Source organism: Podarcis cretensis, assembly GCF_951804945.1.
Source record: "Podarcis cretensis genome assembly, chromosome: 6".
NCBI classification, from domain to species: Eukaryota; Metazoa; Chordata; class Lepidosauria; order Squamata; family Lacertidae; genus Podarcis; species Podarcis cretensis.
Window position 1 is genome coordinate 78,208,959 of NC_137175.1, and position 12,066 is coordinate 78,221,024.

The window sequence follows — 12,066 nt, forward strand, 5'->3', positions numbered from 1 at the left end:
AGTCTTGCTTTTTGGATGTAAATTAAGAGCTCTGCTTTGGATACAGCAGTGGAGAGTGAAAGCAGAAGGAATTAATGTTGCTCAGGGACATGTGAGGAGGGGTATTTTTAGCCTACTCATTTTTTCCTGTTGCATAGATTCTTGGGGAGGCAGAATTCTTAATGGTTCTTTAGGTCGTATGTGTTAGCGTTAATAGCTGAATGCCAATGAATGCATTTTATAACCTCTAAAGTATTGATGCATTAGGTCATTCTGTGGATTAAAAAAGGAGGCTGCTAATTATACAAAAACCAGTCTCGGGAACAAGCAAATGTACTGATCTGCTGGAGTCTCAGTACTGAGAAAGTGGCCATATGACGAGGGCTTTTCCTTTGTTCTGTGAGCTCTGATGAAACTGGTCACAGTTAAATGGCTCTTTTAGAGTTGGGCTTTTATTCCCCAAGTGAAAACAGGCCAATCTTCTTTGGGATGGCTGCTTGCAAGGAGCTGTGAAAGAAATTCTGTATTTCCTCATGAAAGAGAAATGCTTTTTAGTAAGGCAGAATAATAGCAATAGTCAGATGCACCTTAGAGGTTTTGTTTTTTGTTTTGTTTTTAATAATATGGAAAGGCAAACTGGCTTCTAGAGGATTTCCTCACTGTCTGCCTTTCCCAGAGACGGCACATGAGCAGCTTAAATGCCTTGTCTCTGTGGGGGAGAGCAGCTAAGACAGTGCCAGCTGTGAGTGCAGAAGAGAACAGTACCGGAGCGTTTGCAATAAAATTTGTAGAAGCTCTCTGGCATTGCTTCCCTCCTCACCCACTGTCAGCACTGAAAATCTGTTTTGCATAGAAGAAGGTTTGTTTCTGCTGTGCATGGATCTGGAGAAAGGAAGGTGGAAGAATGAATCCCATCACTGCCTTAAAAGGAAATATTACTGTTGAATACTGATGTTGGGCGCAAGCTTTGAAGAATAGTTCTTTATAGATGACTTGGCGGAGGATTGTCTGATGGGATAGAACTGCGGAATTTATTACAGTTTCCCCAGCGATTACAGTCAGAAGGCATGTTCTTAGTTTTCCCACTGGCATTGCTCAGAGCACCTGTAGGGATGTAACTCTTCGAATTGCCAGTTGTTGAGGAATTACAAGCAGGGGAATGCTATTGCCCTTGTTTCCTGCATGCAGGATTCCCAGAAGCACCTGGTTAACCACTCTGGGAAACAGAAGATGCTGGACTAGAAAGGCCTTTGGTTTTATCTAGCATCTGCTCCCAGTAAAGTGATCATAACAGGTTTCTTTTTCTGAAATCTAAAGATCTCTAGTGCACATGCAAGGAATATTTTAAAAAGTCACTCCCACAAAATGTTCCCCCAACAGCAAAACAGGGACAATGATACTACCAAGGAAAGACTTAAGTGAGGACTGCAAATTTACTGTCTACAGCTTGGAAAAGTTGTGTTAAGCCCTTGCAACATGATACAGTTCTGAATTCACTTTCAACTGTGTGCAGAGAAGAACCAATCATGAAGTTCATATGGTCCTTGTGATAATACCCAAGACACCCACTGGTAGAATTCTGTATCTTGTTGAAGAAGAACTACGTGTTAGCCTTGCCCTCTTTCTCAGATGGAACCTTCCGTTCTAAGCTTTTCTTTCACACATTGATTCTGGATAGAGATAGCTTGGCCCCTGTGATTTTGGTATTGGTGCTCTCAAGGCTGGATTATGCAGTTGCTCTGTGTGGGACTTCTCTGCAGTTTAACTTGGAAGCTGCAGCTGGTTCAGAATGCAGCAAGCTAGGTTGTGTTGACTGTGGTGCTCCATTGACATTACGTTTACTCATTCCTCTGCTAGAGGAGCTACACTGGCTGTAAACATGCTATGGGGAGCAGTTCAAGTTTCTGCTTCTAGCATTTGAAACCCTAAACAACTTGGGACCTTTATATCTAAGAGGCCACCTTGCCTACTCTGTCTCTGGCCAGCAACTGCACTCCTCATATGGGGTGCTGCTGAGAGTACCATATTCTCCATAGGTGCACTTGGCCTATACTAGAAACTGAGCTTTTAGGTTTGCAGCTCCAGCTCTCTGGAATCAGTTACTAGCTGCAATCAGACAGTGATGTTTAGGTGCCTGTTGAAGTGAAACCCATTCATTATGGAAGATCAGTTTAATATCTGATGAAATTGTTCAGCTGGGCAGCATTCACCTAAGGAGCCCCACCATGGAGGTCTTCTACAAGACCTTCTGCTTGAACAGGGGGGGGTTCCTTTCTCTGCCCTGTGCCCCCAACCCCAAAATGGCTTGGAGGGGGGAGTTCACAAGAACCCCTAAAACAGCATATGTGTATGTGTGGGGATTGTTCAGTATGTCACATTCTGTTTAGCTGAAACGCTCGGGCAGATGGAATAATCACAGTAGCTTGACGTTGAATGCCACCCATTGTTTTGTTTTTGTTTTTGAGTTTGTTTGGAAAGTTTTATTGTTTTGAAGTTTGCTGAACTGATTTTATTGTTCTTAGAGCTTGTGTACTCTTGTTTTTACCGTGGACATAACTTTGATGGCTTTATGCTGTGAAGTGGTCTCTAAATTTGTATAAGAATAATAAAAATAAGAATTGTCCCTGATGCCCATTGACCACCCACCCTCAGCCTCGTAACCCACCCACCCAGTTCCTGCCACTCATTGTTGGTTCTGCCCTTGCATTTCCTTTGGGAAACATTGATCCGCATGGCTTTGCAGCCCAGGCTGGTGTTTTATAGAGCCGACCTCCCCTGTAGGAAACATTGGTACTCATCTAGTGACATTTATTGGGTGGTAAATCAAGAGAGAACTGAGAGCAATTGCTTTTATTACTTTTGCCAAATTAAAGCTAAGCACATTTTTACAACTCATTGGTTCTTTGGACAATGATTGCACTCGTGACCGGTTACCGGCACTAATCTTCTTGCCATTGTGGGTCACACACCCACATGTCAGATTAATGTTTGTGCCAAAAAAGATAAACTGAAACAGTTTCTCTGTTGGACATGGAAGGTTGGCTTTTTCTGAAGCTCGTCTTTTTGGCATTATTAGATTTTAAAAGAGGGTCATATGAAATCTATTAAGAATGGTGCTTCATGTGAATCACAAATGGCTTTGAAAATTTAGTAGAGAACACCTTGTTAACTGTTTTAAATTATTTGTAGTTTATATTTTGCTCTTCTAGAGTAAGTACTCAGAGCAGTTTGGGAATTGTACCTCTGTAAAGGTTCTCACACCCTTTACAAACTTCAGTTCCCATGAATTTTTGGAGGAAGCCATGGCTGTCAAAGTGTTATAAGAGTGCTTTGAATGTGTGATGTGGATGTGACGTTAGAAAATAAAGAAATAACCAATTACATAAATACATGAACATGACCAAGCACTGTTTTATTTTTAAAACCAAATATTGGAACATCACATTCTTGTAATAAGGATATCCTATCCAAATTTCATTTTATCAAGCTTTAGAGTGATGCATGCCTGTTCTGGAATCTGCACATCATCCACAGTTGCACCATTTAGATTCCCTACACATATTTAAAGTGCATGAAGGTAACTGATGGTGGAAACTAGGAGGCAACAACTTTAAACAAGCATGAGTATATAAAATGAGAGTTGTCATAGTGATCCATAGTTAAAAGTAGAAGTTGACAAATGTGTCCTCTTTTTTTGGTCTTCAGAATATGGCAACTCTAATAGGCAGGCATGACAATGCTTCTGCTACTACCTGCCCTTTCCTTGTGATGCTGGTAGCCTTAAGCACTGCTATGGTTGTCCATCCCACTTGTCCAGGGTGCAAGCCTGGACAGTGTGTATAAAGGTCCTGGGCTGCCCAGATGACAAGACCGCCCCCCCCCCCGTCTCGATGTGCTCCAAAGAAAAGCAAAGCAAAATGTTTGGCACCAGCTTGGCTGCAGGAGTTGCTAGGAGGCGGCATGCAAGGCACCATCCAACTGTCTTAGGGACAGCACTCCAGGTTTGTGTAGGGTTTACTCCTTAGCCTTTTCTTCTCCCAAAGATGTCCCACAAGGCAGTGGGTTCAGGTTTTTCCTCAGGGTTTACTCCCAAAGTCTCACAAATAAGTATAGCCACAAGGCAGCAGAAGTTTAGAATCAGAATTTTCCTTCTTCTAGATGGGGCTACCTTCCCAAGTTGATGAGCCCCATCTGCCCCTCAGTCCCCTATTAATCTAAAAAGGGATATGTATATACCCACAAACGTTCAAGTGTGTGTGTGTGTGTGTGTGTGTGTTTGTTTTAATTTTCAATTTAACTGCTCAGTCTTATTTCAACTTCTGAAAATGGCAGACCAAGGCAGTAATTGACAGGTGACTTATACTGAAATGGTTGAACATAACTCGCTGTGGTTTAGCTGTTGCTAGATCCACTTATGCAATGTTCCTTGTGGTAATACACTGCCCTCTAGTGTGACAAGTAGAATGATGTCGTCCCCCCCCATTGATACAAAAGAGAAAACAAGTTATCTGGTATTAAAATGTGAGATACTCTGCTTAAACTTCACTTTGGACTTGGACAGATTCTCTGGAAAAGGATAAATATAAAATAACTGCTTTAACAATAATTGTTATCCAGCCCATACTGATAATACTAATACTGAAATGTTTAAATATTTGTTTGATTGTCACTGAATCTTCCCGTTTCACTTTCTATCTTCTACCACACCCTTGAGAACCGCAACTCTTGGGCCTCAGTAATTGATTGCCCTGACTAGCTCACAGGGTTATTTAAACTGTACATCTGATATGGGTTAGAACTCCAAAATTTAGTATGTGTACGGTTCGTTGGTTCAAGACTTTCACATTATGTTTAGTCAGTTCTCTCTCAATACAGGTTGGTTGGTTGGTTTTTAAATAGACACAGGTTCACAGATCTGCATATCCTTCAATTAGTGCAGATGCCCAAGAAGTAGTGGATAAGAAACCTAGGAATGGAAGAGAGATAAAAACTGCACTCCTAGGTGGCAAAGGTATTTCTAGGCAATTCAGAAAGCTGACATTTGGGGCACCCTGGTTACTAAAAAGTTCTGAAAGTAGAATGAGGCATTTTTGCACCTTACTCAAAACCATTTTGCTGGAGATTCAACCTTGGCAAGTTTCTCAGCTCCTCAAAAGAAGGAAAATAAAGGAGCTGCACTGCAGTGTTTCGTTTTTAAAACAAACTCTCCCAACATATTATTGTTATCCATAGGGGGGTGCCAGAGTGTAATTTCTTGCCATGTGGATACTAGATTCAGACTCTTAACACAAAAGAGGTGCATTGTGTTCCTCCATGCAGCAGGGCCATTTAGTTAGCAGTAGCATGCATAAAATAAGCTTTGTCAATACATTTTTACATGTATTGTCCAGATTATATTCACCCTATTTCATAGAAGAACAATTGCTTCCTAGAGCATGGGCAACACCCATTTGTTTCTTGTAGTTGCAGTTGCCTTCTTGGGAATGAAAACTTCCTTTGCGACCTTATAACACAAAGATATATATAGCTTGGAATTTAGGGATTGTCCTTGTACCATTTATTTATCTAGCCCAGTGTTGCTTATCGGAGATGGAAATGGTTCTGCAGCAGTAGTGGGGAACCTGCAGCCCATGTGCCTAACCATGCCTTCCAGGTCTGTGAATTTGATCCATATGGCCATTTGGGGCAGAGACAAACCTGTACTGCTGCCTTTTACTCTCAAAGAGCATGAAGAGGCTGATCTCCATCTTAGCAGAGATAAGGCTTTGCCTGCACCCAGGGCTTGAACCTTGACTCATCTGGTGTCATACAGTGTCAGGTAATTGATAGGTAAGCTACCCTGCCCTCCTGTCAGAATGGCCTGTGAAGGGTCAGCCAGTTCTAGATTCGGCCTCCTGGCCCTGTTTCAGAATGTATTTCCCACAACGTACTAACCAGATCCTTTTAACTGGAGATGCCATTGATTTAATTTAGGACCTCCTGCATGCAAAGGATGTTTCTTACAGCTGAGCCGTGGTCTCTAACTAAAAATATTTTTCTGGGCTGTCACTATTTTGGAAATGGCTGAGGCTCAAAGATGAAACTCATGCTTTGCATCTTCAAGGTTCCTAGTTAAATCCTTGGCATCTCCATTTAAATGATCCAATGAACAAGGGTGGGAGATACTGCTAGTCAGAGCAAACAGGATTGAGCTGGAGAAAATGATGATTTGATCCTGTGAAAGGCTGCAGATAGACATAAGTTGACCAGTTTGTGATGCGAGTCCTTACAAAGTCAGAGGACACTAATTGAGCAGTATGTTGCAGAGTGTGTGTGGTGTTGCGTTGTTTCACAAGGTGGGGAGAGTTGGGAGGGCAACCAGTGGAAATTGGCAACCCGACATGTCGCAAGCTGGAAGCGGCATCCATTTGCACCAGGAACCTTCTATTTGGTAGCAGTGGGACAAAAGAATATTCATGTACAGTGCACTATGAGCAGAAAAGCTTCTCATACCACCATTAAGTCACTTAAAAACTGCTGTCTGTGTTGAGCTTCACTGTGGAAAGCTTTGTTTTCTGCTGCCCTATAAGCAGTGGCAGCAGTTCTTTAGAGGAGTGGTGCAAGACTTCAGTGGTGGAGTCATATCGTTTATGTAATGTGCAGAAATGCCATGTGAATGCTACAAAAACTGGGCACGTGCAAAAGACTATGTTAGTGCATGCATACATGGATGGAATAGCACATTGCTGGCTTCCAACCTGCCAAGATGCAATTTAGATTTTGCTGAAGTAGATCTCGGTGGAAGCATGTTTTTAAATTTGAAACCAGTGAGATTTAGAAGTCCTTTGTGTTCATCTTCTGACTTACTTCACATGCCAGTCACTTGGCTTTGACTGTACAGTCATACCTCGGGTTACAGCCGCTTCAGGTTGTGTTTTTTCGGGTTACGGACTGCCAAAACCTGGAAGTACTGGAATGGGTTACTTCCAGGTTTCGGCGGTCGTACATGCGCAGAAGTGCTAAATCGTGCTTTGTGCATGCGCACAAGCGCTGAATTGCAACCTGCGCGTGCGCAGACGCGGGTTGCGAAGCTGCGGGTTGCGAACGTGCATTCTGCATGGATCACGTTTGCAACCCGAGCGTCCACTGTATTTAAAATAAGTAGCTTGATTTTTGCAGCTATGTAAGTGCTGTTTTAATTCTGAATGGTCGCATTAATATGAGGTGTGTTGTTAGAATAGTTTCTAGTGTTCACCCACTTTGAGCTTGAATCTACGAACAGATGCTTTCCTCTGACTGTTACATCCGTATTCTGGCAGATTATAACTGAGTGCTGACTAGAGCTTTTCTGTTGGGTAGATCTGATGCTGTACTTTCATGCAATATACACTTTCAGTTTATTTTTATGTGAAGAGACAACAAACCTCCTACACCAACTGCTTGCCAGACGAATCTCAGTAACCAGCTATATCATCACAATTAGTAGGCTTAGGGAATATATGACAACTGCTGCTTTGTTATTTTGCTCATGACCTTAAAATTGACCTTTGAACCTCCCTGGCAGTTTGTTCCCATTTGTGTATATGGTTCCCATGGGATAAAAAGCAGGAGAGCTACTTTTAAATCGAATACAAAGTGACTTATCCTAGGTTGGTTCTACATTCACATTAAAGGGACAGGAAATGCAGAGATACACTTTCAGTGTTGTGCGCAAAATGCCCTCAGTGGATTTCGTCTGATGCAGAAGCCCAATCCATTTTGTGTGCAATTGGATCAATAAAGTAGGCACTAAGTGGAAACAGTTGAGATGTAGAATGGTCATGTGTTCAGCTTTGCAGAGGACAGTCCTATTTGAAAGGTTGTCCTGATCCAAGTCAGTTTTAAAGATAAAAAACCATAAAAATGGGCCTGTATTTGGAGAGCCAACTGAGTAGAATAGAATTGATCGATTTTATTTGCGTTTGTCACAATGACAATTACAAAACAGAGGAATAGTACAGATACCAACCATCACAAATTAGTTGCAGATTAGGACTCCAGCTAAGAGAAACACCAGAGAAACAGGGACAGAAAATAGCACTCATAATATATGACCCTAATAATTATCAATACAAACTGAGATTAACAAGAACATCAACCATACTATTGTGAGTGGTCCTGTTTGCTGTTCACAGCAGAAGTCTTTAGGAAATTATAGTGATTTTTTTTGAGCTGCTATTGAAAAAAATGGCCACCTTGTTTGTAACAGCTTTATTGTGGCCTGCCGAAAGATCACAATTGGGATGAGTGAGGGTCCAACCAGCTCTTGCTCACAAAAGGTTTCCCAAAAAACAAGCTCTGAGATCTCTATATAAGGTCATAGTCTTTTCCACAATGGTGAGATGCATTGTATTTCTGTTTAAATTAAAACAGTTATTTTTAATTTTGCATCTGTCCATATAACTTAAGAGGTGTACATTTATGCAAATCTGTGACGTCTTTCTTTTTTTTTACAATGCCTAAGTGACCATCCTATTGAATTATTGTCATTTTTAGCTGTTCTGAAAAACACTTTTTGTTTTGTAAGCTATTGCAGGACTCTTTTGAGCTGAGCATTGATGGAATATGAAAATACCAAAAAAAGATGTGTGTTTCCTATACTTGCAAAGAAATGTCCCTGCAAGCATCAGCAAAACTTTTATCACATCACCAGTAGGCCTATAATCAAAATCTGCTTTCCTGAGCATCTGTTTGATGACACAGCAGGTTTAGGGATTATAATAAATCACTATCCAACTAGATCGTCTCAGTTTCGTTGCAGTGTTTCTTATTTTGGATTAGTTCAGGCTTCCTCAAACTCAGCCCTCCAGATGTTTTGAGACTACAGTTCCCATCATCCCTGACCACTGGTCCTGCTAGCTAGGGATCATGGGAGTTGTAGGCAAAAACATCTGGAGGGCTGAGTTTGAGGAAGCCTGGATTAGTTAATCCAGCAAAGCTCTTCTACCCTGTCTGCACTTAGAATTTCCATCAGATACAGTCAGAACAACAGGAAAAAAATATTCTTTACCGAAACTATAGAATAAGGCTGTTAGGAAGAGAGCTGTTCCCATAATCCATCCCCTGTCTGGCTGCTCTGTGAACACATTATGGACAAGTTATGCATCTGTTTGGCAATGGATTTCTGGTTCCTTCTAAAATTAAACACCTAAAATTAAACATTTGGATGTTTTCAAAACTATATATGGCTGGTCATGTACTTGAAACTATTTAAATGCTTGCCTCATAATAAACATATTGTGGTGGAGAATTCCAGTAACTTTTTATAATGTCAAGAGTGAGCGGGGAGATGACTTCTTTCATATTGCCTGCATTGTGGAACTTTCATGTTCAAAAAAATATTTTCTGGCCTGTACTCTGTTTCAGATGTTTGGTTAGAAATCACATTGGAATGTTCCCACCACATTTTAAAACAACGCTGTCACATGTATCTAAGCACAGAAAACTGGAATTGATACACGATGCTATGCAAGAACTCTTTTATTTACAGCATGCTAACTTTCTACAGGCAAAGGTTTTTGACATGGGAGTGTATTCAAACATGCAAATCCTTGCTCTACTCTGAAATGGTAAGAGTCCAGAAAGGACTGAACCACATGTTGTTTTTTTCAATGCATGGATAGGTCCGTTACCTTTTAGGCTGCAGTCTTGTAGCCACTTAACCTGAGGGCGGGATTTGCTTCTGAATAGAAATGTATGAGGTTACGATGTTAATGTTTCTTAGTTATATTGGAGGATTCCTATCTACTACAGTGGTACCTTGGGTTATGAACTTAATTCGTTCTGGAGGTCCGTTCTTAACCTGAAACTGTTCTTAACCTGAAGCACCACTTTAGCTAATGGGGTCTCCTGCTGCTGCCGTGCTGCTGCGTGATTTCTGTTCTCATCCTGAAGCAAAGTTCTTAACCCGAGGTACTATTTCTGGGTTAGCGGAGTCTGTAACCTGAAGCATCTGTAACCTGAAGCGTATGTAACCTGAGGTACCACTGTTAACCACCGCTAACCCAGAAATAGTGTTTCAGGTTAAGAACTTTGCTTCAGGATGAGAACAGAAATCGTGCTCTGGCGGCGCGGCAGCAGCAGGAGGCCCCATTAGTTAAAGTGGTGCTTCAGGTTAAGAACAGTTTCAGGTTAAGTACGGACCTCCGGAACGAATTAAGTACTTAACCCGAGGTTCCACTGTAGTTCTATATTAATTGCCTCAGCATTGGGACAGGATTTTAGATGGTGTGAAGTTGCACCAAAATGTCATTTGACATGACTTAGTAGGTGAGTTTTGCTTAGAGTTCTGACCATTGTATTGCAGATTTGGAGCGGCTTTTCTTCCAGCTGAGAATGCACCGTGTGCTTGTTTTTATATGTATGTTGTTCATTCTTTGCAGTATATGACTTGGATCACTAACTTGACACATTTGGGACGCTTTACTCTGCAAGTTCCTTTCTACAGGCCTCCCACTTTCTGCTCATGGTGCATTGTGGGCTGGATTCTGCAATGCAACCTATAATTAAGGGAAAGCATTGAAAGGGATATGTTTTAAAAGTGCATGCTGCCTTGCATAATCCTTATTTGTGTTGAGCTTTTTATGTCCAGAACCATAGGGTATAGACTGAACTTTATTTCTGGTCTGCCAGTGACAAAGTTTGGCTTAACTTGTCTTTTCAAAGGAACTTGCCCCCACCCACTCCAGAAGCTGGAATCTCCTGTTTCAATTGAAATCGATGGCAACAATCCCGTGGTTTTTCAGTTGCCTCCTACCCAAAGGCTGCCTAGAAAGCTGTAGTAAGTGCTGCTTTCCAGAAGGCTGCATAATTGTGTGCACCAGATCTGGCAATTGACCGACTTATCTTCTAATTAAATAGAGGAAGGCTGCGTTTGCTTCTATGACGCTAGCAGCTGCTGTGATGATGCTACTGGCTGCTCTCTGTTGTTGCTGCATGACAGGTTGTCAGCAGCTTCCTATTTCAAGACAAACAGTCTCGACTTTTTTCCCTTGGTTACCTGTGCGCTAGGATGTAACATCGTAGATGATGAGTAACAGAGACATGCAACCCCCTAGGCAACCAACTGTTCTCCCCCCACCCCCGAACCCTGTTTATCAGTCGTGTACGTAGCAATGTTACTGATGCAAGCATGGGCATTGCTTTTTAGTGTGTGGCTGCAGAGGTATAACTGGACTTGGAAACCTTTCTGGGCCCAATGACTCAATCTATTACGTGCTGAAGAACAAGGTGATGATTTTTTTTGCTGGATTGGGGATATGTGGTTTGTAATCTGGGGGATTCCCAAACAGAGATTCGCTCCCTCCTCTCCCTCTCTTTGAGGGTTAGGATTTCATTGGCAAGCTGAATGAAGTCCCATGATGATTCTGATCCATTGCTGGAAGCAAGCGGGAGATGACCTTCTTAGATGACAGGATCAGCTTTCACTGAGGAAACGGCCTGGGATTAAAATATGAGGTTGGAGAGGGCGGGGGGAAGTGTAGAAGACCCAGCAAAGCAGGAGCTAAACTCAGTGGGAGCTCTTGGAAGTAGCTGGGAGGGACCATTCCTCTTGTGTGCCAAGGGAGGTTGTTGGTCTGCGGGACAAAAGATCTGAAAATGCCGAAAGATTCCAATGTTCTTCAAACGCTCATAGCATCTCTCTGCTGTTTTTATCACCGCAAGGCCATTATTGGTGTCAAGGTAGGTGGTCTGTAATGTTAAGGAAGTGTGTGTGATTGATATCACTATTGTACTTACACGTATATTCTATCTACAGATCAAGAAAAGGTCACATTTTTATGTTACACACTGTTGTCCAGGCATAGTTGTGGTGTAGTGGTTAAAATGTTGGAGTCTGCCACAGAGACCTGTGTTCAAAATCCTGCTCAGCCGCATAGCTCGCTGACTGATCTTAGCCAAATCTCTCCCTCCCTATCTCACAAGATTTTGCGCAGATAAAATGTGGAAAATCCCCAGGTATGCCACTCTGAACTGCTTGTGGATAGAAATGGTATAAGGACTACTAGTAGCTGAAATGATAAATAAGAAAAAATAGTCTTATTTTCAGTCTGGGTAATTATTGCATTC

At 41.9% G+C, this 12,066-nt stretch overlaps 1 protein-coding gene across 3 annotated transcripts in view; it reads left to right on the forward strand.

The window, feature by feature from the left end:
* Positions 1-12,066, forward strand: part of BCAR3 (BCAR3 adaptor protein, NSP family member) — an 82,258-nt gene that overhangs the window by 38,092 nt on the left and 32,100 nt on the right. The window contains exon 1 of one of the 3 annotated variants that reach the window (XM_079981303.1): positions 9,455-9,566. The exons of 1 other annotated variant lie outside the window; for it this stretch is intronic. In XM_079981303.1, coding sequence (XP_079837429.1) covers positions 9,459-9,566 — 108 coding nt within the window. In that variant the 5' untranslated portion in view covers positions 9,455-9,458. Of the gene's footprint in view, positions 1-9,454; positions 9,567-11,480; positions 11,680-12,066 lie in introns of those variants that run through there. One more of the 3 variants, XM_079981304.1, reaches the window with a different exon arrangement.